Raw genomic sequence first — 27919 nt, forward strand, 5'->3', positions numbered from 1 at the left:
TTCTTTAATTCATGTTTTAGATGTGATATTATGTTGTGTTTGCTCAAGTTTACAACAATTTATGTAGGCTTTATAAAATGATGTCTAAAAAGCAAAGATCAGCTTCAGAGCTATAGTAAAATTCATGAAGAGCCCCTTACTTGAGATAAGGCTCTATGTCCCATCTCACTGCATGTGAAAGTGACTATAAAAGAAATAGGCTAGATTTCAGTACATTAAAAGTTAGTTTTTGTCATGATTACCAGGATCTCAAACAGGGGATATAATGTATAACTCCACCAAAATTCAAGGTAGCTATTATATGAACTAAATATGTTTTTACTCTTGATAATTTTATTTTGTAGTTTTCTTATAAATGGTCTAAAGATTGCCTGTTTTGCAGAGGTACTGCTTTAAGAACTCACAACCTGGGTTAATTTAAGATAAGGAGTTATCACCTACAGGATAGAGAGATAGACATTAAAGCCCAGTGCTCTTAATATAAGGCTGTTAAAACTTATTTGCTAAATGTTTAAGATTAAGTTTTAAAATTAAAAATTTGACTCTTGCCCTCTGAGTCAGTCTGAGTCAGGGGATAGGGGACTTTTCCAAAGAGCTTTGCAACTCTAGGCCACATAACCTCCCGATCAGGGAGATTAATGAGACCAGTGGAGGACAGAAAGCCAGTCAGTGCATTTGCTGTGAAGAGGAGGGTCATCAGAAAAGGGAGACATTCCTGATGCTTCTGAGGGAAGCCACATGGTCAAGCAAGGCCTGGACCCATCCTAGCGCAAATGGCACTAGCAGATCTGAGAAGCTGCTGTAAGTTCCCGAGGACTCCCAAGGAAACTTGGCTGACTCTTAACAATAGATAGAAACAAAAGTCAGTTTGACTTGCTTCATCTTAAACACTTAGCAAAGACAGTCAAAGCCAAAACACAGCTATTCCTGGGCATTTTAAATAAAATAATACTTAAATGTAACTTCCATAAATAAGTAAACTGGATTCTTCAAAAGAGATTCTCAGACATGAATGCCTGATAACTATCAAAAGGAACTGCCAAAGTAGTTCTTAGTTCAAGGCCTTTATTTCTAACCTACACAGGTAGGCCTGGTGTTTGCTAGTATGGTTATCCAGCCCTAAGTAACAGAATTAAAGATTTCTCTATTAGACACAGAGGTCATACTAGTAAAAGGATTTTGCAAGCCAGATGACATTAAACTGTATCTTAATGTTGTGTTTACATCCCTGACAATTCTGGCAATGTGACAAATATCCTTAAAGATTTACATACTTAGATAAAAGCCATGTTCTCAGCAATCTTAGCTCCTGGTTCTTGGTACTTCCTGGTGGAAAACATTGTTAGTCTTTGTCTTTGCCATCATACTCATTGGCATATTCCTGTGCTATGAGATTTATTGCTGCATCAGTCTGGTTCCAGTACTAATGAATTCTTTTTTCTCTTATAGACCACCCATCACTCAAATGGCCCTCCAGCCAATTACTTCTCAATCAGACTTCTATCATGGACCCACTCAATAGACCCGAATTTTAAAGGGGGACTCCAAACTGCTTGCCCCACACCGTCCCTTTTCAGCCTGAAGAAGCCAGAAAGATTTTCTTCGCCCCCCTTCCTTACAGCAGTAAGGAGTTCCCAAATTAGAAGGGGGAATGAAGCCAGATTAAAAGTTAGGTAGTCAGTGTAGTTAGGTAAATCTAATATCGAGTGAAATCTAAAATGGAGGCCATGCTGGGAATGACTCAGGGAAAACGCAGGACAACTCATGGAATGTTAATGAAGTCCTGAAAAGGCCCTAGGCCAAAGTCCACCTCAAGGAAATGTTAATGGAGCCTGGGAAAACAGCCCCAACAGACTTGGAGATAGCCCATCCCCAAAGGTGATAATTAAGCCCACCTGTAGACCTCCAACCTACAAACCATCACTGAAAGAACTATAAAAAGGGGAAACAACTGCACTTCCACGGATTCCACCTTTTGGGTTCCCTTCTTCCTCCGGGAGAAGTCTTTTCTGCTGTCCTTTAATAAACTTCTAATTTCTGTTCTGACAAAAAAAAAAGTTACACAATTAAAAGTTAATATATGGAACCACAGCCTATTAATTCACATATAGTAAAACAAACCAATAAGAACAGACAATAATAGGAACAGAGCTAAAAAGAGTGAGCTTGCATAGCAATGCACAGAAGAAATTATATACAGAGAAAAATCCTTTTCTTCCTGGAGGGCAAGTTTTGTTTTCTTTCTTTTTTTTATATACTCCTGACAAGAAAGAGTTAAGGTGGATGGTGTACTTAAGAGAAGAACACAAGTAAAATATCTGTGGGATATGTGTGGCTGTGTGTCTTTACATTGCATTTACAGTTCTTTTAATAGTACATAAATAAAAGAAATTGTTCATTGCACTGTTTAGTGTCATCACGTTCATGAGTTGGGACCTGATGATCCTTCAGAGCAGCTTTGTATGTCTCCTCTCGGTTACTCTAAAAAGAGATGGAAACAAAAGTCAGGAATAAAGCTCAAGAGTTAAATGATGCATTCTTCTATCCTGACCCGCATATTCAATATCAGAGCAACTGGATAGTAAATGAAGATGAAGTCATCAGAAAGATCTTGGTGTGTTTGTGCAATTCATTTTCGTTGAACCAGAGAAACAAGGAAAATAGAAACAATGTAGTATCTGGAGATTTAAAATTCAACTAGAGCTATTTTATTTTCACTCCCTGCACACCTACGATTATGTCAATATAAAATTTAAAGAAAATTTCAAGTACCCATGGGCCAAATGAAAAATTATAAATAAATCTTAATACTGATCTGATTGATAATAGCCAATAATGATAACTCAGATCCATAAACAATAAGTTTGAAACTATTTTCCCTTTTCATTAGCTCATGAACTCCTCCAGCCTGTGATGTGAGCATAATGGTAATCATAAACTATTTTTCCATGAGGAATTCAAGAGATCATAAAAGTAGCTTTGTCTTCTCATGAGCTATAATCAGGCAAGTGGTTGAGAACATTAGAAGCCATGGCTGTTCTCTTAACAGCCTTGGTTAAGCTGAATTCAAAGAAGCAGTTGACAATGTTAAGCAGGCATCATTATAATAGGGAATAGGGAGTTGGTAAATTTCCTAATGGAATTAACACAAATTCAATGTTTTTAATTGGACGAACTGTGACATCCCTATTTTTCACCATTACCTCATATTTTTATATTTAGAAAATATGAAAACCAATGCCAGTTCTTCATTCAAAAAGATAAACTTAATCAATAGCTATATCATTATAATAAAAATATTGTGAACTAACTCAAATCAAAGATCAAATTTTTTTAAGACTGACTCCATAAATTAAAAAAAAAAAAACGAATGAAGAGCAAATAAATGAAGAATAGGAAGAACTACTAAGAAAGAAGACTCTTTAAAGTACCAAAGGGCCAGAATTTCTCTCTTTTTTATTGTGCTGAGTTTAAAAGAGCAAGAAAAGTATCCAGTGAACTACATTTAATTTAACTTGTAAGTGTTGAGACTCTTTGCCCACGTTTAAACAATTTTCTGTTGTTTTATGGTTGTTTATTTTGGTAATGGGGTTTGAACCAAGGGTGCTCTATCCTGAGCTACATCCCCAGTCTTTGTTATATTTTATTTTGAAACAGGATCTTACTAAGTTGCCCAAGTTGTCCTCAAGCTTGTGATCCTCCTGCCTCAGCCTCTGGTAGCTAGAATTACAGGTGTGCACCACCATGTTTAAAGTAATTCTAACATAGCATAAATCATCTTGAAATATAAATGAAATATTTATGTCATCGACCTGCTATAAATAGCAATCATCTACGTTATGACCAAACTTGTTTAAAAATCATTGATTTTTTTTCCTGTAGCAGGGAAAGTTTTCTATCATTCTTAAATTTGTTTAATATGACAATATTATTAATCTAATATTTTTTCTGAATCACAATAAACCATAATTTTTATTATTTTGGTTCTGGGGATTGAACTCAGGGATGAGCTACCATTGAACTACATCCCCAGTGCTTTTATTTTTCATTTTGAGACAGGGTCCTGTTGAGTAGCTGATGGTTTTACTAAATTGAGGCTGGCCTCAAACTTGGAATCCTCCTACCTCAGCCTTCTATGTCATAGGGATTACAGCTGTGCCACACCGTGCTTGGCTATGGTAGCCTTTTCAGTGACCTAAAACACTTACATAATTCACCTGTAAACTGTCCTTGACTATTTGAGCCCATATATCCTATGTCAAGAAGGTTACTGGCATTGCGCTGGTGGCCTCCCCTCAACACCTCTGGTTTCCTGGGTCCAGTGGATCCTTTAGAAGAAGCTGTTCCTGATGAGCTGTGGCCACCTGGAGATGGGAAACTGGGCTTGCTATAGGGCACCAAGGCCTCCTCTGAAAAAGAAAAATAAAAAACAATAAAGGGCTAAATTGAACTGCAGCCTGGGAAAATAACACGAATTTAACTCTTACAAGTTAAGCTCAGAATGGACCATTTTACTATTTCATTCTTTAGTAAAATTAAAATTAAGAGGTTTAATCAAGACTGGATATTAAAGGAATTTCCATGTGCAAGCAACATTTCCTACAATAGGATCTGAAGCAGGATTAAATTAAAAGAGATCTTGGGATAAGTATACACTGTTGTATATTATTTGCAAAACTTAAATTCATTATAAAAGAGAGCAGCTTACAGTGAACTACTTTGTTTCAAAAAAAAGCATATCTTAGAATAATTTCTAGAGTTCAATGAGGCTTCAATATTCCCATCAAAACAGAAGGAACGTGGTTTTGTTTTAGTTTAAACCACAGCAATATTTTCTCAATCAATTTAGATCAAGGATTTTGTATTAACAAATTAAGTAAGTTTCTTAAATTTTTGTTGTTGCTTGGGACATAAATATATTAATTGAAAGGCTAGGAATTTCATTAAAAGAAAAAGAGAAACCCACCCAATTTTAACAAATGTGATAATATTTATTTTGTATATTGTCTCCCAACAAATAACTGATCAAATGTATTATGAATAATTATTTAATATTTTGAATCCTTCTTTCCTTCTCCTTTTCTCCTCTCTTTATTTCTTATCTCTCTCTTCCTGTCTTTCTTTAGCTCTTTCTTTTCATCTCTCCACATCTTCCTCTCCACCCCAACTACTCTATTTCTTTCTTTCTTTTGAGGTTTTGGCCATTAACAAGTGATTAGATGATGAAAAAATGTTGGCTGAATTTACTGTTTCTTGCCTTAGATAGTCTTTAATGACAGGGATCACATAATTTTTCTCTCACAGCTTGAATGGTCAACCATTCCTAAACATTTCAGTAAATCTAGATATTGAAATTGTCATCTTCTGGCCCTTGCACAAATTGAATTTTTCAAAAACTTGAGCACAGTGTTGTAACAAAATGTAATTACAGAAATGCATGGGGAGAGGACTTGTCTAATAAAGATTGAGTCCAAATGAATATGGAATATGTTTCAAAAGTTGTGTGCATGTGTATATGTTTATTAATACTCAGTAAATCCTGATGCAAGATATTCCAAAAAATGCAATAGCCCCACCCCTAATTAATGTCCAATCAGAAACCATGAAATTTATGTTTTAACATTTCCAGGAAGTGTGATTTATAAACAAGAGCATTCTTGTCCCCATGTGAACAGTCATCTACATTTAATCAGTTAACCTTTTCCAACATGAGGTCTGTTGGTTGGTCATTTATTTGTAAATTTATAATCTCAATTAATTCACCTAATTGACTGACAGGAGCTCTCCTTTCAAGTGACTGGTTACTTCTGTCAAAATGACAATCTCCTTGAAGGTAGAGATTAAACTGACACAAAAGCTGAAATTTAGTGGTCTTAAAGCTACTCAATAGAAAAGGTAAAAGGCAAAAAAGCCAAAATTGTCCCCTGAGACCGTAGATGAAGGCTGGAGATTTCTTGGATTCAAAGACCTATGGAGTGGTCAATTTGAGGAGCAATCACCACTGTAATCAGTTTCAAGGAACATGCCTCTGAGGTCTGCTTGAGAAATTCCTACTTCACTTACTGACTTAAGGCAAATATCTCTTGGATGCGCTTAAACAACTGCCATTTCTAGAATACCTGGTAGAAAATAAAAGGGTCACAGCCCACACTTGCTTGGGACTGTGCAGAACACACCTGATCCAAACCCTTGTTTGTGTGGGGCGTTTTGTGTGTCTTCTTGGCGTTCTGTGGAGCTTATCCATTCCTGGGTTTGTCGTTGCCACTCTAGGGAGGTTTTGGCTGGACAATCCAAGGAGCTCTTTGGGTCTTCTAAGCTGGAGGCATGTTGTCTCTCTAGAGTGCTTCCTTTTCTCTCTGTTGAGTTTTCCACATGACCAGCATGCTGGCTCGGGCCTATTTGCTGCCTTAAACCCTGACCTGGTGGGGGATCTGGTGGTGGTGGAAGATCTAAAAATTTTGAATAATGTTTAGAATGGACTAAAATTTAATGAAAAAATACAGGTTTTAGTTCAAGTTGGAAAAAAAAACTCCTGCCCTTGTACAAGTATCACCCATGCAAAAACAAACAAACAAACAAAAAAAAAACAGAGAAAAATAAAAGTCAATTATTGATATGTAAAATGCATATTATTGGTGTCTCTGCTGTCTTCTACCACAGCATCATTGAAATCAAATTGACTGGATTCATCCAACTGTTAAACATGGAAAATGTTTTCAATTGCACACTGGGGCTAACATTCAAGGTTAAAGGGCAACTTAAGGGTCATAATTCATTTTCATCCTTCCCTTTTCAAGGTAGAAATACTATGGCAAAAAATAAAATAATAACATCACTAGAAATTCTAGCAACTGTGCTAATAAAAGAACAAAAGCCAGCCTGCCAATCTCCATAGGAAACATCACCCTTGGGAAATTAAGAACTATATGCCGTATCATATGCAACATATGATTGCCTTTACCCAAGTATGTGGCACATTTAGCAAAAGTCAAAGGGTTAAGCTAACATTTATTAAATGCAATTAACATTCTGCCTGACAACCAATTCTGGCTATTCGTTTCATGAGTTAGCTAATGAGTTACAACTAATATATTATAATCTTCCAATGTATTAATTTTAATAAATAATAACCAATGTTCAGCATACAGATTGAATATGCTTTATGGTACTAGAGTTGGCAATATACCATGGAAATTTGAGAAGTAGTGGAATAGATAATTTTTTAGAAACGCTTTTTAAATTAAATATCGGAAATGAAAAACTTTAAAGTTCAAGTATCAGCAAATTTTTCATTTTCCTTTTATTAGCTATTCATATCTAAAACTTTGTGTCTGGAAAATCTTCCACTGTGAAATCATACTTTCTTCCTTAAATATTACACCAGCTGAAATGATTTATTTTTTTTCCTTTAGTACTGGGCATTGAACCCAGGGGAATTTTGCCACTGAGCTACATCCCCAGTTTTTTTAATTTGTTATTTTGAGGTAGTTTTATAAGTTGTTGAGAGTCTCATTAAATGCTAATGATTGAGGCCAGCCTCAAACTTGTGACCCTCCTGACTCAGCCTCCTGAGTCATTGGTATGGTAGGTGAGCATCACAACACCCAGGTTTAAAATAATTTTTAAATCCTTCTAAATATTCATTTAGCTTGATTTATTGTGATTTTGTGTATGCTATTGCGTACTTCTTAGTTTATCTTTAGAGTATTGGCAATTATGTTATTTATTCATAAAAAGCAAAAATCATGTATACTATTTATTTCATTAATTAGAAGATACTGTACTTAATATAGCATTGTTATGACACTTTTATAACCAGGTTCTTATTTCTAATAATATTATCATTGAATTTTAAAGGGAAAAGTATAAATTTCTTATATACAAAAAATAGCTTTTTCAAAGGAATGTTAAACTGGTCATTCTAAGATTTATACTTTGTCTTAGGAGCAAAATTATATTATTCTCTACTGCACAGAGAATCTGGAGCACCCAGGTTGGATGGTTACTAGTTCTTATGTATACTTTTCACATTATATTATGAATTTCTAATTATTGAGGGGAACAGAGTCTCTGTCTGGGAAAATAAGGTTTTATTCCAAACATTTCTTCCAAGATGAAAAGCTAATGTAATGTTGAGATATCTCTTTGTTGGATAATCTAATGAGTTTGGGACTCCCATCACTAAACATTATTATAAATGCAAATTAATTATTTCATTTGAGTTATTGTTCTTAGAGAGACAGCAAGGAGAAATTATAAAATTTGCTTCCAAAATAACAGATCTTCACATTGATTTTTACTCTCCATCAGAGCAGCTTAATTTCTAAAATGGTCAAAATGGTATCTGCTTATGCCAGCTAAAACTCTGAAGACTATTTAATATAACCTGAAATTATATAGCTTCATAATTAAGTAATATCCTTGAAGACTGTGTCTTCTAAGAAGAAAGGGCATTGCAAGCACATTGAAATAAACCAACGGGAAAGGGAAATGGAATTGCAAATGGCTATAGAAAAATAAAAATATATAAGCAAATACATTTTATCTAAATTAAATTTATTATTCAATTGTAGGTTGATTCATCTCAACAAAGTCAATTCACTAAAGAGTATCTTACTAGACTACTGAGAATTAGCTATTGTCAGGTGACCACAATCCCATGACATAAATGTTGTTATTGTCTTCATTTTTTATTTGAGAAACTGGGACCACAAAGAAATGAAGTATCTCCATTCTGGATCTTTCCTCCCAAGAACTGCAGACTCTTCTAACCAAATCTACATGGGAAAATTCCACTTGGATATTTAGAAAGCTTTTCAAATTGCACATATCAGAACTGAAATCTAGTTCCTCCTTTATAAAATGTGTGTCTTGCATGATATTCCTCTTCCCCACCTGTGGCAATTTCATCCTACAAGTTCACCAAAGCTATGAAGTGACCTTTAAGCTTTGCTTTACTAATTTTATTAACAAGACCTGTGAGCACCATTTCCAGAATTCCTCACTTCTCATCGCTTTCACTTATTTCTGACTTGTTATGAATCCCCTATGTTGCTTCTACAGCTTCCTAAGTATGTGATCTGTTTTACACCTTTTCCCCATTAAATATAACACAACAGTGGAGACGATCTTTTTAAAAAGAAAAACAGAGAAGATCATGTCACTCCTCTGCTCCCCCCCACCCCACACTCCCCACCCCTCTCTCCAGTAGCTTCCCACTCAACATACTGTAAGGCTGATTGCAACACTGCAGCTTTAAGGTCCTACATCATATGTGCTCTTTTGCTTGTCTGACTTCGTGTTCTATTTTGTTTTTATGCTTGCTCTAGTCATTTTTCTCCCCTAACATTTTTGGTAAATAAGCCCCAGATGTTATTGCTGTTTTTTTATGTCTTTGAAGGACCTTTCCTTGGATATCTTTGCTTTCATTCTTCTAGTCTTTTCTCCAATGTCACCTTGTATGTGAGGCCTTCCCTAAAGAACATTCTGAAAAATATCTCTTCCCTACCTCCATATTTCTCAACTTCTTTCCCTTTTGTCTTTTTCCTCATGGCAATGATCACCCTCTTATCAACTGCTTTTTTATATTCATGTATTACTGTTGGTCTTTATCTATCTTCCTACACTCAAATGTAAGCTCCATGAAACCAGAGGATTTTGTCTATCTGGCTCCTATTGCCTACCATGTGGAATACACTTAATATATATTTTAAGGGGTAAAGCTAATATTTGACAGAGCTTGGAAAGGGCCCCTTTTCTGAACAGGGCATTAAAAACCAGGGGAAAGGGAACACAGGTTGTAGTCTAAGGAAAATCAGTTTGTTGGGTAGAGAACTGCCAATTTTTACTCAGTGTGTTGGCTTCAAAGGTATTTTTTGACTCATTATGCAAGTGGATAGAAGATGTGGATTCATCAATGTCTCCTTAGGTGTGCCTGGGTTTTGGTATAGCTTTTGGGACAGACACAGAAATATACATTCCAATTCTTCTGGGACACATGGAGGATACTTTCTAGTACTAGACACCATGGGAGAGAGTTTTTGATAATGACATATGAGACATGAAATAGGTTCTTGTCATTAGAAACTCCCAATGATCACCCATTATCTGTCTTTGCCTCACTCAGAAACCATAAATATTTCTGAAAATAATGCCATCTCAATTCTGGAGAGACCTACACCCTTACATTACTGCTTAGAGGAGAACCACCTGACCTTGATAGATGAGTGTGTCAATAAGAAAGTATCTTTTACTGTGCCAAGACACTGAGGGTTAGAGGTTGTTTGGTAAAGCAGCTAGCAATAATTACCCTAATTAATATAGCCATAAAACACTATTGTAAAATCTATAATGTAAAAGTTTTATTGTAAAGTGTCCATACACTATAAACTACTAGGCAGCAATCTTCCCAAAAAGAACAGTTTGATTTTATGTAAAGAAGTTTTGAATTATTCCTGACACATGGATTCATATCATGTAAGTGCCATGTCATAAGCATTTATTGTAAAATAACAATATTCTTAAGGCCTCCAAAATAAATGTCCTTGTTTCACAATTAAATGTGTCTGGATTGCACATGTGGGAAGATATGTGAGCCAAATTTCCTTTGCAATATCACTTAAAATATATCTACTAATAACACATAATTCATAATCACTTTTCAAAATTGAAATTTAGGGACCTATTTTTTTTAGAAAGATAAGCAATATATTGATCATGATTTAAACTAGGAGGAAGATAGTTTTATGTGAACATATTGAAAAATCTTGCAGAAAAAAGGATTATAGAAGAAAAAAGAGCACTCTACTTTTTGTATATTTAAATTGTATGCCATCCACATATACTACATATGGTCTTCAAAGATTTGTAAAAAGAACACACTATATTTTTCTCTGTTGCCACAATATTCTGAGCAGAAAAAAATATATAAAATTATTAATTCTCCAAGTTGTAGCATATCAGTGAGAGCAGTCTTTTCTATTTAGAGTGAATAAGATCAACACTGCAAACTGTTCTAAGTGCTCAACTAATCTCCAGAGCATGTGGAGCAGAAAGGCTTTGTTCACCACAGGGTATCTATTTAGAGAGAATGAAAAACTCAATTGGACCCTTAATCTTCATATTCCATAGAAACACTTCCCCATGAAAACAAAATAAGCAGGATATATGAACAAACCTGAAAGCTTTTAGAACAAGCATGTTTGGCTTTTTTAAGCCTTCTTAGCATTACAGGGTGACAAAAGAAAGCACAAAGATGGCTGCCTGACACAGAGTGCCCCTTCCCACAAAGGAAAATGCTTTTTTTTTCCAAAACAAGCTTCATTCTGTTTCATAATGATGGATGTAAGAGTGCTAAGGACTAGGTCATGGCTTCTCAAAGGTGGATGTCCATTAATTTTAACCCATGGAGCTTCAAAACTTCCTATAATAGGATTATACCTCAGAATAATCATGAATGTCTCCATGGTTTATTTGAAGATCTCCCCAAATGTTTCCAACATTCAGCATGGCTAGGTTTAGTTGGACAATCTCAGATAAAGTTTGTATGCTTATGAAAGATAAGGTTGAGAAGAGGGAAGAAACTCATTTTTGAGTCTCACTGCATACTAGGCACTTTAAATATAATTATATATCCTTAAATATACTTCATATGTGCTTATGCTTAGAATAAAGTTTCATGATGAATATATTTATTCAGACTTTAAAAGATATAATAATTAAGTGGAAAATGTGGGAAATAGACTATGCTCGTGGAGCAGTTGAAATACTCATTATTGACCATGGATAACTTCCAGTAAAAATATTTTCTGAAACTAACTATTTAAGCAAATATTCAAAGATTGGCTATTCAATTAATTGACATACCTTGGCAAACTATGACCTATAGGCCAAATTCTGCCACTATTCTATCAATAACGATTTATTAGATATTAGTCGCACCCATATTTTCATTTACTATAGCTCTACCCATGCAATAATGGCAGTGCAGAGTACTTGTGGCACAGGCCACATGCTAAAAAAAACTCCAAATATTTACTCTCTGAATTTCAATAGAAAATATATATATATATATATATATATATATATATATATATATATATATATATATACTAGCCCTTTGTTATGGTCCAAATGACTGTATATCCCTAAAATTCATCTGTTGAAATCCTAACCCCAGGTGATGGTATTGGAATATGAGGGCTTCATGAGGTCATAAAGGTAAAGTTCACATGAATGGGATTAGTGCCCTTATTAATCACACCCCAGAGAGGTCTGTTCCATCATGTGAGAATTAATAAAAATGTACCATCTGTAAACCAGAGTGTGAGCCTTCAAAAGATTCCAAATCAGTAAGTGCCTTGATCTTTGTACTTCCACTAATATTAGCCCAGACATCCATGAGAAATGAATATTTGTTGTTTAGAAACTTTCTGCTGTTTATACAGTTATGATTATCTGTTATAGCAGCCCAAGTAGACACTCTTCAACTACATAACCGCTAGCATGTTTTAAGCTCTGAAATTCACGAAACTAAAAAATTACTAAACCATTTCAAGTTCTTTTCCAAGAGTGAAAGAGATTATAATTTCATATCATAAATGTTCTGATACTATGACATGTGCACATGCTGCTTATGTTTTTTTTTCCTAACCTTTAAGTGGAATGTTTGCTAAAATACAATAAAGAAAAATTTCAGAAGGGTAGAAAAATCAACAGTTAAGAGTGGTACAGCTTCTCTTTCTTGGGGATTAATCATAAAGACATAATTCCAGATTGTTGAGAGAGAGGGTGTTTCACGTAAGCAAGACCATTTTGCCAGGTTCCTGCCTTGTATGTAATGAGGCAATGCCTAATCTACCATAGATATTTTAATCTGAGTTAATGACCAAGTAGAATGCATCTCTTCATTGAGGAAAGAAGAGGAACAGAAATCAGCCTACCATCTGTTATTTCTTCCCTTCGGTAAGGCAGTGCTGGCTGTTGGTCCATTCGCCCTCCCTTGTGTTTGTTGGTGGGCCTGGGCCTCTGACTTTGATTCAGGGCTGTGCTCGTGTTACTATCAGTAGAAAATGGGCTGGTGGGTCAAGGTCTTTGAGAGGAGGTAAAGGCTTTTCCTAGAAAGAAAACAAAGGGAGTGGGGTATAGGGAAGGTCATTGTAATGCACTGATAATGTCTTGTATTTTCTGCTCTTCCTAAGGCTAAGTCTGTGAACCTACCTAGAGACGCCATTGGAAGATACCAAATATTGGTGCACCTATAAAAATAAATATATGCCCTGCTACATATAATGTGTTCAATTTTTATAAGCTAAGAACATCCCACCCACAAAAATATTTCAAACAATTGAACATAAAACAAATCCACCAATCCAAAGCTTCATACTGCTTGATTAGTTTTTATATTACCTTGAAAATCTTAGTGATAATTTTATAGTTATATGCAAATTCATGAAACATTATTTCTCAAAATTCAAGAGGTTATTTCTTAAATGAATTGCACACTGTTTCATTTTCACCCCTGAAATTTTAAAAAATCTGAGCACAGTAAAAAATGCCTTGTAGTTTTATTTGAAAAGTCTGCTCAGGTACACATGCTAAATTGACTTTACCACTTATATGCAAACAAAATGAACTCTATCTCTTAGTGGAAACTCAATAACATCAGTGTAGAGGATAGCAGGTTAAAATCACCTTGTATATCCAAAGTGAAGTAGGTATTTTGTGATTACTGTATCTGAGCAGACTTCAAATTCTTATGGACGAATGAATTGTACTATTTCCCTTTCTTGTGGTTTAGTACAAAAGAAGTGAAATTTATTCTGGGAAAAGGTTACCTAATACATTTTCAAAAACGTCTTTTAATACTGTTTATTATAGTAAGAGAAGGATGGTTTATGTTCATATATTTATTCTCTTGTCATGTTTTCATTTCATACAAACTTATCCTACATAGTTTCATTTTCCTAAGTCAATGTTACATGATGTTGCTTAATGTTTTATTAGCTATTAGCACACATGCAAGAAATGCACCTATTCTGTCTAATTTATTAGTTTCCTTGCACTTTCTCACTGTTCTGCTTACAGCTAATGCCACAAAAAGCACTCAGACAACATAAAGTTTTTGACTTATGCTTTATAAAGCAAGAAAATTCAAATAACAGTTATATTACAACATATTTTAGATTGGATGCTATATGAAAATAAACCTCTGCAATGCTTGAGAAATCATTTTATTTTGCTTGAAGATATCTAATACGTGCTCAAAATAAACATTGATGATATAATTCAAGACAATTTCCAAGGCTCACTTTTCTAACCTGAGAGTTTAATAAATATCAGGAGCATATCACTTTTATTTAATATTTGAACACTACAAAGATTTAAAAATGCATTTGATATTTCATTAGTTTTGTAAGAGAGCTCAGTTTAATTCATATATTACCATCCTAAATGTGAAGTTAAGAAGTACATATACAAATATTAGAGCATAATCATGCCAAATTGTTGGTTTTTTTCCCAGAAAAACAAATGATTACAAACTGCTAATCTATTTTTAGAATTAAGACTGCATTTCTTTTTGTGGAATGAGCAGCATGTGAAAATGACATAATTGGTCCTTTATATTATTACTTATTACTCTCAGAAATCAATATTAAATTCTCTAATGTACAATATACACGTAGTCATCATTTTATTCAACTTGCAAATGCAGTAGGTGTATCTTTAATTAGCATCCTTTAAAACATATAATAAATTATTGTATTAAAATCTTAGCCAAACAATAAGACCCTCAGCCATTTGAACTGTTAGACTGAAAGCCTTACACCTATTCACCCCATGCTGAGGAAGGTTTCCCAGAAACTGCATCTGTAGAAAGAGACGGGGCAAAGGAAAGTAATGGAGATAAAAGCTGAATAATTTTAATCACTAGGTTCAAAATTAATGTGTGCAGATTTTGCAAAGTGTGAGTTATTGAAAATTTAATGGCAATCTGAGTTGCTGATTTGCCGTAATATAGAAAGGAAGTATATTCCAATTAATCAGCAGAACCGTGAAGAGAAAGGGATATTAAGGATAGAAGGTAGTAAGTTGGAGCCTATTTTTGGCTCTGCAAAACTTGCATCAGGTCAGAGTTCAGACAACAGAGCATCCCAAATGTTCATGCATATTACAGAGAGCCCTGCAGTCAGACTTGCTGAGAAAGAAGAAGAGAAAAAAGGTAAGTGTCCCAAGGACAAGATTCTCTCATGCAAAGAGTGTTGACTTTGGAGTCTACCAACCTGTTCTTGTAAGGCTGGTTCCATCCAGCCTAAAACCAGCTTTATCTGCTGCTTCCACCAGTGCTTGTGCAAAACTGCCACTGGCAAATATGGAACCATCTGAGGAGCTACCTACACTAGATCTATGACTAGAAAAGTTACAATCCTCATCAGATGCAGAGCCCCATCCATTTACCATTGAACCTAAAAACAAATGTAGTTGTCTAGTGAGTTTGTATATATTGCATATCTCATGTGCTTGCAAACACTATACGAATGAGCAAGTACACTGCCTCGACTCCTTGCCACTTTGAAGTTTCATCATGGATTCCTTAGCTAAACATTATCCGTGTTTTAAACACACTTAGTACAAATGAAAGAAGCTTGTGTAAAATCGGTATTTGTTTGAAGCACATGTGCAAGACATGTTCCAAGTGGTTCATTTCTTACATTGTTTAAATTGTTACATGATCATTTTTCCAAGCAAGAACTGCTATGTGTATTTTCTACAAGTCAGGGATGAACAATTTTATTGAAACAAATTATGGTTAATTTAAACTGATCAGTGACTTGCTTGAATAAATAGTATGGGTATAATTTGAAGTTACTTCAGAGGGCAATGGTAATCTGCATAAAAACTTGAATACCGGACCTTGTACGTACAGTTGTATTTCATAGAAGATCTGGAATTATTTTAAGATTTTAAGGTGAACAGTTAATTACTGTTTAAATAACAAAATACATCAACTAAAATGTATAGATGACATCAAATCAACTAAACATAGAACATAAGGAAAATGTTAGTTTGCAAAAGTGCTATTAATTTCAATATTTCTTATGCTTTCTTTGATTTTTAATATTTGAAGAACTCTAATTTTCTCTTTAACACTGATACTTATGAAATTAGCCTTTATGGAGACTATTATCAGCATTTCTATCAATTTTCTTTTTCAAAATGAACTATGGCAGTAGAGTAAAAAAAATGCAACTTTATATTTAAAGAAAATACACTTTGAAGATATTGACAACTTTTTTTCTTTCTAGAAAGTCACTTAGTATTTTATGCATATACATACACACATATTAGATAAAAGCACACTGGGAACTTAACTCATTATGTAATAAAATTAAAATTGCAGTACATATTTAAGTTGGTGTACCATTAATTCATGACAAAATAAATTATCAAGTATTGTTTACCTTATCTTCTGCTTTTGTTAGAAGAGGGACAAAAAAAGGACTTACAAAAAGTTAATTTAGAATTCAGGCTGTCATGGTACAATAACACGGATGCATGCATTCTCAAAACAGAGAAAACTGAAACTGAAAGCGTTAGAATGATCTGGAAGTTAAAAGGGTGTTAAGTGTAGCAGAGAAAGATAGAGTCTTGATTCTATTTGCCAAAAGCACAAAGATATACTTTTTACTTTCCAAACAAATTCCCTTGACACAGACCACTGCAAGGAACCTGAGATAACACAAGCAACTGAGCCTCCTCTGAGAGATTCATTTCTAGGTTAATAATCACAAGTCAAGGATCAACAGCCCAAAATGAAAGAAGAAATGATGCAGTGGGTCTTGCAATATAATGCTACAGGAGATAAGAAGAAATCAAAGTGATTCAGCAAGGGGTCACAAAAGAATATGAAAGTCGAGAACTGGGAATAGTTTTAAAACATTCAAAAGCTCAGTTCCAAACCCTTCCATGTGATTTCTGTTTTTCTAAATGTCTGTGCTCACTCTCCAAACAAGCATCTCCTTATTGTTATTCTAATTCATCCTGACACTCCTTTTAGCGGATTTCCTTCTAGTCCCTTCTATCTTTCCTCATTGTTATCTACATTATCTTTTCAAAGCATCAATCTTATACTTTGTTCCTCTGTTTAAAGTCTTACCTATAACACCAATGCACATAAAAAATTAGGAATCTGAGACCTCCCCCCAATATTAAGCCAGCCTACCTTTGCAGCCCATTCTGTCCCACAACTAGTGTAGTCTCACTCTCTCACCCACACATCACTTCCCATTTTTTGACAATACTCTGTATTGCACCAAATCTAATAATCACTGCCAAACTTTAAAGTTCAAATAAAATACCATCTTTATCACCTGGGTTCTACCTTCAACATTCTGTTAGGGTGACTCCCTCCTTTGTTGTGAAAACATTGTGCATGCAGTAGTCTATCACCTGTCTCCCTATATTTTGTATATTGTATGTATTTTTCCTGTTCCAGGAAATAAAACTCTTGACATTAAGAACTATCTCTTCTTCACTTCAGTATTTCTTGTACAGGGTCACTGAACAGTAGGAATTCAATGAACAGTGGGCATATGGAATTAAATGCATTTATTGTTTTTTTATTCACTGTAAATTCTTTGAGTGATTATATTTGATGTACAATTTCTTAGCAATGACCTTTCTTTAGTTGCAAAAAGAATGTTCTTACAAGCATCCTCAGAAAATTTATTAAACAAATTAGTGAATATTTGTTGATTACTTTGGAACCATGGGAAAAGCAATAACGTCTTCAAGTAAGAAAGTAAAAATTGTACTATATAATTTTTATTATATAAATTAGGATATATATTATATAATAAAGTTCATATGATGTACATCTTGGTTAGGCTTTGATATTTTTGAATATCAAGGTTAAGCAATATTGTCTTCCAATGAAGATGCTAAATATCATTAAGTGGCAAGTGGCAATTTATTTGTGTGTGTATATGTGACATCTCTATTGAGATTCACCCATCCCAATGCACTTAGCCCAAGCTCTTATTTTTGTTGTTATTCTTTTAAAATTTTCTTATTCCACTTCTATCCACTATGATCAGCCAAGAAATTGAGTCTACTCTGCCTGCTGTGTGGTTCTACTCTGAGGATCTAGAATATTGACAAATTTAGTTTCTGAATCTGCAAAATTTAGAAAAAAATCTCCCATCACAGCAATGTTACCAAAGAAATCCCATCTTGTAAGACTTCCCAACTTTCCCCCCAAATAAACTGTTATCGCCCTGTGAAAGTGAGTCCCACACAAGAGGATTTCCATACATGCATCTGCCTTACCCTAAACAGATCAGCAACTTTCCTACTTTTGTGTTTGCTCTGATTTCTCTCAATCTTTCAAGCTTTAATTTGACACAATATGGCCTCAAACATAATCAAGAAATATTTAAACATATTTAAATTCATTTAAAAATGAATTTATTTTTCATTTGTTCATGAAGCTTTTCCTGATGCTCACCGACTCCCTTCTCTGGGAAGAGAGAGTGGCCTGGAAGGCAGGACATCAAGTGGGTATTGGTTGATAAAGAGACAACATTAGCTATTCTTTTACTTGTACTTCCAATAAGAGCAAAGCGACTAGACAGATGACTTTAGAGTTAAAGACAAATATACTATAGCTATTTGGCCATATTAGGCAATGAGAACACTAATGATCCCAAGTGAAAGAGAGAAGTTAAGTTAGTTGCTTCAATAGATTGCAACCAATATAAACAGAAAGAAATCGATATTTCCTTTTCCTTCATTACTCTGCCTTTCTGGTAAGTCTTCAACTTTCCTCTGAATTGGGGATGAGATACATAGAATTAGTACCTTCGTAGGACAATTTTAAAGCAGTTTAGTCATATTGTATGAACAAAAAGGTCTATAACATATGTTAAAGTTCCTACCATAAAATCGTTAAAATTTTTAACATTTATTGATTTTACCTCTCAGTCATTACAATTTTTCCTCTTACTTTTGATTTGAACATCAAGAATGATCTGAAGATTCAGGCAAACAATTATTAAAGAGAGGAGGGAAAGAAGGAGGAGAAGGGTAGAAATCCTTGAGGAGGAAGAGAAAAGGGGGAGGAAAAAAGACAGTAATTGAAAGAAAACAAAAAAGAGTAACTCATCAATTAAAAAGGAAGTCATTTAGTGGTAACAGTTTTTTTTTGTAAATGTAAGCATAAACATGAAAATAAAAGTGAACACCAGGTAAAAGGAGTTCAGCCAGAGATTCTTACAAATTACATGAGATTTGTATTCATTTGACACATTATAGCCCCAAACATAATCAATACATACTTAAACACTTAATGAAAAATGAATTTATGTCCTATAGAGAAATTTATTTGTGTTTATGTTCTCAATCTTTCCAAATTTCTCAGCTTTAAAATTACTGAAAGGTCAAAAAATATCTCAAATGTATTCAAGTTGTTAAAGAAAAAATGCACACAGGACATTAAGTTGTTGCTCAAATGTTACTGAACATAAAATACCATGATAAAGTGGCATCTTGCTGTGTCTCTATTACATCTTCAGCACTAAAATTAATTTATGATCAGTCATCAATTCATTTACATGTCGTTATATGCTAAATCCTTCCTTGCTGATAAATGCTTATCCTTAGATCCATTAAGCTAGAGTAAAGTCTGTGCTTTCTAATATGACCCTGATAATTGTTGCATTACCATTTTTATGAGATACAAAAACTAATGTTCCCCCATTTTTTGAGCCAATATTTAATCCTGAAATTTTTTCTATGAAGTTCTCATTGCCTAACTACCTGCTAAGTAAAATCTTCAACTCTAAATGTCTTTGATCAAATCAATCCAAATATTGACTTCTGTTTAGAGGCAGAGAAATATTTCAAGTCTCTGGAAATTCTTTTTACACTCAAATGTCTGAATATACAATAGTCCCACCTATATTCCAGAGAGAGAAAGGCATGGGGGAAGGTGGGAGGGAGTGGGAGAGAGGGAGGGAGGAAGGGAGAGAAATGTGTCATATAGGAAAAGCAAAATAAGCAATTAAAAAAATCTCTTCCCTTGGTTCATATAATACTTGTTAACTCATCTCAAAATATTGTGCATAAAATATGCACTTTTCTTATCCATTAAATTCCAAAGTATATATTTAATTTCTTTTTAAAGACATCAGATAATGATTTCCTTAATTTTAGCATTATTCCTGGAATTTGCCTTAATACTCAATTATTATGCTTTTGTAGCAGAAGCAAAGTGTGGCAAGTGTGTGGAGTGTGTGTGAGTCTGAGTAGGGAGTGAGTGTATTTGTGTGTGAGGGAGAGAAATTGTTAGGCCATTAGGCTTCACCATCTGTCAGATCAAACTTTCCCGAGTCCAAGGACCCAAAAGCTGTGTGCTCGGGTCAGATGGTGAGGATGTCTGGTTTTATTACTTTCATACTCATCTGGTATGGGAGTTCCAGTAAAAACCTCCAAAGATATAAAGTGGAAAATACAGGGCCACAATTTCCTTTCAGCTGTAGTGTTCATGTGGGATCCAACAGGCAAGGAAAGTTTATTCGTTTCACTTTACAACGCTCAATCTGGGTCTTTTTGTAATCAGTGAGGCAGTTAGAATCTTGACTACATGTTCAGGACATTGTCCTCTCCCACTCTCCTCTTGCCTTGGTTTGTTTTCATGGTGGTGTCATTAAATTCAGGAAACACTTATCCTTGACTCCCACCACCTTTTGGAAGTTAGAGAAAGAAATCTTGAAATCTTGCCCCTCCCTGGTACTCAGAGAGCAAAGCTGACAAGTTGAACACTGAGGAAGAAACAGTCCATATTTCCCAAGACAATGTTGCATAGACATTGCTTAGTCCCAAATGCAGTGTGATGGTATGAAACTTAAAAAAATGTACATTATTACAACCAAATAGTATTAAGCACAAATTAAAATAAAAATTATAAAAATAATATTCCTTCCAAAAGAGCTAATGGATTTTAATTTTATTAGAAAAAGGTAACTGCACACAGAGATAAATATGAGAAGAATAAATAATAAAAGTCATATCAAATTCAATATTTTTATCAAAATTAAGCACATTGTGGGAAAGGATTAACGTTTCCAGCGATAAAATGCATATTTTATTTTTATAAATACATACTTATTCCTCTCAACACACACACACACACACACACACACACACACACACAGAGAGAGAGAGAGAAGTAAAAAAAAAAACAGAACATTATTTTCCTCTTCAATATGCTAATTCTGAGGATTAGAATGAACTGGGCATTTCCAGGGCAGAGATCATAGTAATTTATCTTTAAAGTAAAACTGATTGATTTTGTTCATTCTTCTGCCACTTATCTGGTAGATAACCTTCAAAAAGGATGTAAATCCTTCTGTGACTCAATTTCTTTAGCTATAAAATGAGAACAACAACAATAATAATGAGGTTATGAGGATTAAATGAGTTAGTAGATGGTAAAACTTTACATCAGGGCAGGGAGTTCTTTCTACAAATGTAAGAAACCAAATAATTTAGGCTTCTCCATTCTATAGTTCTGTCATGCATTCTTTAGTTCTGATTTCATACTTACATCTTGTTTCTTTACAAACTCTAACATTTAAATCCATTCTTAGCTCAGCCAGCCATAGGAAAAAACAAGCCACTGCTTAGAAGGGTATCATGCATTGACTAGGAGCTAGGTTTTCTACTTTATTATTATTATTATTGCTGTTTGGTTGTTGCTATTATTAAATCTAAATGTCTATTCAAGTGACTAGAAGTCATGGGCTTAAAATAAATGTTTGTTTAGGGAATAAATACATGAAACAGGAGACTTGCAAATACATATTACCATTACTAAGATCATGGGATGTGGAATTATTGATATTTTCGTTTCTTTTTGTTCTTTTTCATTCTTGATGATCATTTCAAGATTTAAGTAGCCATTCACAAACTACATAATTGCTATGAAAATATTTGGAGTTAATGTATATGTGTATATATATATATATATATATATATATATATATATATATATATATATTTACAGAATAAAGCTCTGTAGACTGTTAGTGGCTGGTATTCCCTATGCTGGCAGTTGGGAGTACAATTCAGCCAAGTAAAATTTGAAATTTTACATAAAGACTTTCAGCCCACCCAGTGTTACTGTGTTACCCAGTGTTACATCCATTCTGGATGGATTTAGAGTCTCCAGGAATGGAAATTGTTAGTTCTATTTAATAAAAATGGTCATTTGCTTCATGAAAATGACAATATAAGGGAATTTCAGTTGAAAGTAAAGATTAATTTACACCACAGGCGAGTTTAGAACTCTAAGAAACTGACGGTAAGTTCAGAGTCCTCTAGTCTCCAAAGCTCATTGAAGGAGTATGTGTATTATGGCCTATCTCTATTAGCACTATTAAAGTAGCCTTATAGCTGAACAAAACCTAAGAACATCATTAGAACAATATTTATTATCACGTTGGTTTTGATTACATTTGGTCCACATAAACATCCACCTGAGCATATGTACAGGCATGTGTACACACACAATTACATGTACATCCTAGTTGCTCTCCCTCACACACAAATATATTCACTCGCTACATAGACTCACACATATTCCACACACATTGTGCCTTGTCTTTCATACACACATGTATACCATACACTTTACACACATGTTCACAAACTGTATAGAATTGAAAACTGTGTAATACATGCACATACCCTGTATAGATGTGCACACCCCATTCACACTCACACTGTATATGCACTTTCAATCTTCCTTGTTCTCACACACATTTATACTCATGCACTCTACACCCTACATATGTACATACACTAATACTCACATACCCTATGGCCACACTAATACCTACATATACTCATTCACACTTCCTACACACATACACATAGACACACAACACACCCTGGAAGGCAAATCAAATCTTTGATCAAACTTTCTCCTCAAAGTCATTGGTGCATGGAAAGACAAAAAAATGTGTATGGGGGAGGTGCTTAAGTTGCTTAAGTGTAAAGTACAACTTCTGCTAAGGAGATGTATTATTCATAGGATAAGTGCATTGTGGAATTCATGCCTAAACACCCTGAGGTTTCTATATTCAGAAGTAATTAAGCAGTGAATTCAAGTAGGAAAATTTAGACTTTCTTTTCTTAGCAATAAGAGCTTCATTTGGAATTAACATTATATTACCAACAGGAGAAATGCAGGTTACTTAAGATGTTTAAACTTGACATCTTAACCAGTGGACTATTTTAGACATCCTTACTTGTTCCTGACAGGTGTGTATGTAAAAGTGCAGGGTGGTGTTCTCCCAATTTATAGATACATTTATCATCTTTCTAATTATAGTATTTAATAAAAGAACTACATCAGCATAGCTGACTTTTTTTCATCATTATTGCACATTTTTACTGCATTCCTAAAGGAAAAAAAGAGTTCAGTATCATTAGTGAAATATGCAAAAATATGCAGAATTTTACCCTTAAGGAGATTATGCTAGAAATTCAGGCAAAGAGGCTTAACATAATAGTGCCCTAATAAGTCAGCTTTCTGAATTCAAAGATTTTAACTTTTTCTCTGTCACTGTGGGTTGGATCTGGGTTTCAAATCACACCAGTATATCTGCAGTTCTTAAATCTTAATTTGACTGGCAAGCTGACCATCCATCAAGCAAGAAGGAAAACCGAATAGTGGACTCATGCATCATGCACTTCCTCATGCAGAGAGGGCTGTACAGGAAAAGTGAAGGCACTCATGTTTTCTCAGCACTAAACCAGTTTCCATTTGTGTTTGCAGAACTAATATGGAACACAAAGTCTGTGGAATTCGGAAACTGTTGGATTAAAAGTAAATTAAGACTGTGATAAGATGCTTTCTAGGATGAAAGTTGTCATCCAGGAAAATACAGATATGTGTAGTTTCCTTAGAAATCCTAAAGAAATGCAAAGACCAGGCTTAGTATGGAGTAGCTAGGTCTTCATAATTTTGTAAAAGGCATTTTTTGTGTGTGTGCCTGTATATCAAAGAATGTATAACTATGTGAACAGAAATACTGAATTTTTACTTTTCACCATATATATTGTGTACATATTAAGATTTTAAAATTTCCAATTGAAATTGTTGGACATAGGTTACACATCAGTCCTGGAATCATCAGAGGAGGGTACCAACTGAAGTCTTTCACTTGGTGAACAAGGCAAGCAGAAGCCAGAGGAGTAAATAAGTCAAAATAAATATACTTCTTGGAAGAGGGGAAGTTGTTGGATTCTACACTATAAAATGCATAAATGCATGGTTTATCTCACTATGCATTTTCCACTCTAAAATTAATACCTTGTGCAACTGAAGAGTCTTTTTCTGAAGACTTGCTTATTTTCATCAGTGAATGCTTTTACAGTGTGAAATATCAAGAAGCATTTTAAGATTGCATTCATTTTGTATGTTCCTCCTGATATACAAAATATATCATTTCTAAAAGTTTCTTTTTTTTTATGTAATAGACTTGGTTCCCTAGAACAGTGAACTTTTCATTAAAGCCATGACTATAATTGAGTTTTCTTTCATGTCTTTAAAGCTTTTTAAAATTCATGAATTTTCTTATCATTTTTGCAGCAAAGCAACAGTATTTCCAAATCCTTTTTGAATTTTGTGTTTAACATTAACATATTTAAAATGTTACAGAAATAGATGGAGTGGAATAAATCTTACATAAGAAAGTAAGAAAGTACTTGATTTTTGATGCATTTCAATATTGCAAATAGGTCAGTTATTCATATTAAATCAGTTCCATTACCTGTCACAGAACTGTCTATATTGTCCATACTGGATCCAGGTGTCTGGTCTAGTGCTCTCAGGGGCCTGGGGATTTCTAAAGCTTCCTCTTCATTATCAGCATCATCATCTGGAACATCTGTTTCCAAGTCAGAAATCAAGGCTCCTGACACATAACCTAATGGTGGAACTGGGGGCTGTGGGGGTGGATTATTGCTTTGAATGTGCCTAGAATTCAAATGGAAACAATAAAATGGGAAAAGCAGTCCATTAACATTCAAAAACATTGTAATAAGAATTAAATGGCATGCTATGGTAACAGTATTCTTCTTTTGCATTAATAATTTTGGAGTTTACAATGCTTTATTACATACACATCAATAGAGACAATAGGTCTCTGGGCATATGCCTTACCAACAACCACATAAATTTAAGAATTATTCTAGTGATATAAACATATATTTTGTATAGATAAGTCATCAAAAACAGAATGAAAATACTTGTCACAAGACTATTTAAAGTTTACCTTTTCAAAAAATAATATATATACCCATACATATATACATATACATATTATTTTGTTTCCAGTTTTTGTGTAACCCACCCATGCGGCCTGCTAGCACTTAAGATGTCACTGGAATGCCTAATGTTCCTTCTCTTCCATCTTCAACACATTTCTGGACTTAGGAGGATTTCTTTTTGCATGACCTTCTCAGAGCAGGCTGAGTAGTATTTTCATTTGCCCCAGTTAGGGCAAGTATCTTCTGCTCTATCTACCTAGTTGTGCATCTATCTCAGCCACCAAAATCTTGAACTTCTCCAAGGCAGAAACAATTCACCCTAGTATTCTGTGTTTAGAACAAAAGATGTGTTAGATAAACCCTTTGCAATGAGTAAATAATTTTAATCTCAACCTTCATTAGATAAATAGAATCTTATAATTACCATCACAGTTTTGAAACATATTCAAGTAAAACTTAAATTTATCAAATAAGGTGGCTAAATAATGTGCAACTGGACACCTACAAAATGCTAAGCAAAAGCACTGCAATGTTATTTTCTTCCTTCTTTCCTTTCTTCCTTCCTCCCTTCCTCCCTCCCTCCCTTCCTTCCTTCCTTCCTTCCTTCCTTCCTTCCTTCCTTCCTTCCTTTCTTTTTTGGGGGAAGTACCAAGATTGAACCCAGGGATGCACAATCACTGAGCCACATCCCCAGCCCTATTTTGTATTTTATTTACAGACAGGGTCTCACTGAGTTGATTAATGCCTCACCATTGCTGAGGCTGGCTCTGAACTCAAAATCCTCCTACCTCAGCCTCCAGAGCTACTAGGATTATAGGTGTGCGCCACTGCAGCCGTCAGCAATGTTGTTTCTTAATGTAATTTAAAAGCAAATGTACTACAAGTTTTAACAGAGTCTTTTCATTGCTGTCATTCAAAAGTATCTTAAATACCCCTTCTATTTAAGCAAGACTAAAGAGTAAGTGTTATGTTCTTTTACTGTTGTCTTTTGAAACTCATTTCCAAGTCTGGCAATATCCCCTGTGTATCGTCACACTTAAGGGAAAGTAGTGCTGTCCTTGACTCCAATTGGAAGAAACAACAAGAAGCTCTGCTTTGGGGATTTTTCTAGACTCTGCCTCATAACTCTTCTCTTTGCTGACTTTATATGTTTTTACAGAAGTTAACTATGTCTTTGAGAATAATAGATTTCTATAAATTTTTCTAGTGAATTCTTGAATTTCAGTGTGGTCTCAGGACCCTGATATTTGTATTTTTTATCAGAAATGAGAGTGGTGTGAGGACTGCCCTTTCATTTTATACATGAGCTATTATTTCTGACATCATTTTAAACACATTAACTATAGCATGCAAGTGGTAAGCAAGTTGCCCATAGTTATGCAGATAGGAAGCAGGTTCACCTCCATGGTAACTGCCCCAACTTGGGCTGTCCTCAGTCAAAGCTCAGAGTATGGAATCAGAATCTGCCTAGAGGTGGGACTTAGGACCAATATATTTTAAAGTTCTCCATATGATTTCAAAACACACAAATTTGAGAACCCCTGAGCCAAAGTCTCTGCTTCAAATGACTTAAAGTTGTGATTTCACCAGTTAACCTTGAGAGAATCCTATCACTCTTTAAGTAATTGGCTTCATTTTAACCAGTGATGTATCATAAAATAATTATGTGTAACAGGAGGTTGTCTTTAATCTTTAGAAAAAATGAGAAAATGTTCAAGACCCTCTTATCCTAAGGAAAGAGCATGTTTATACAGCTTTAAGTGACATACCTGTTTGAGAATCTCTTTGTATGTATAGTTAACTATGTTATATTTTAATATAGCTGTTATATTTTAAAAATAGTCAATTAACACTGAGAATAAGAGTCATCTCATAATCAACTTACTCTAGTAGCTAGAATTACCCTCCCATAAAAAGAAAGATAATATTATCTTTTAAAAAAGCTACCATGATTTCAAGCACAGGGTATAAATCAAGAGAACATAATTCAAAGAATGTCACAGAGATTTTGTTTTCAAGGGTGCAGGCCTATATATCACTATCTGAGAGAAAAACATTGGAAAAAACAACCAACCCTATAAAATTATGATCTACCATATTTGTACAAGATACCTATATGAATTGCATCTATAATTTATGAAAGTTTTTTAATAATTAGAAGAAAAAACTATAGATCCTGGTGTGGTGGCACAGGCTTGTAATCCCAGTGGTTCAGAAAGCTGAGGCAGGAGGATCACAAATTCAAAGACACCAATTTAGTGAGGCCCTAAGAAACTTAGAGACAACCTGTCTGAGGTGTGGGTGAGGGGGGCAGCTGAGCATGTGGTTTAGTGGTTAAGTGACCCTGGGTTCAATCCTTGGTACCAAAAGAAAAAAAACATGAAATTTGGGTTTTTAATCTATTCTTTATGATTTTAAAAAATGCATTTTCTGTTAGTACATTTGTTATTTTTCTGATTTGTTTAATTCTGCCCAAAGAGGGTCTTTTAATAACTGACACTGACCATAAATGATTTGCAGAAGCTTGGATTTACATATTCACAACCACATGCAGAATTAATCACAGGCATTTTGAAGAATCCAA

The 27919-nt window shown here is 34.4% G+C and overlaps 1 protein-coding gene across 1 annotated transcript in view; it reads right to left on the minus strand.

Annotated features, from left to right (window-relative positions):
* Window positions 1-3055: 3055 nt before the first annotated feature.
* LOC143386198 (roundabout homolog 2-like) overlaps window positions 3056-27919 on the minus strand; it is a 144572-nt gene continuing 119708 nt past the window's right edge. Inside the window, 5 exon segments of the mRNA XM_076841450.1 lie at window positions 3056-3060; window positions 4209-4409; window positions 6177-6449; window positions 12942-13115; window positions 24837-25042. Coding sequence (XP_076697565.1) covers window positions 3056-3060; window positions 4209-4409; window positions 6177-6449; window positions 12942-13115; window positions 24837-25042 — 859 coding nt within the window.

The sequence above is a fragment of the Callospermophilus lateralis genome, unplaced genomic scaffold, assembly GCF_048772815.1.
Source record: "Callospermophilus lateralis isolate mCalLat2 unplaced genomic scaffold, mCalLat2.hap1 Scaffold_831, whole genome shotgun sequence".
Lineage (NCBI taxonomy): Eukaryota > Metazoa > Chordata > Mammalia > Rodentia > Sciuridae > Callospermophilus > Callospermophilus lateralis.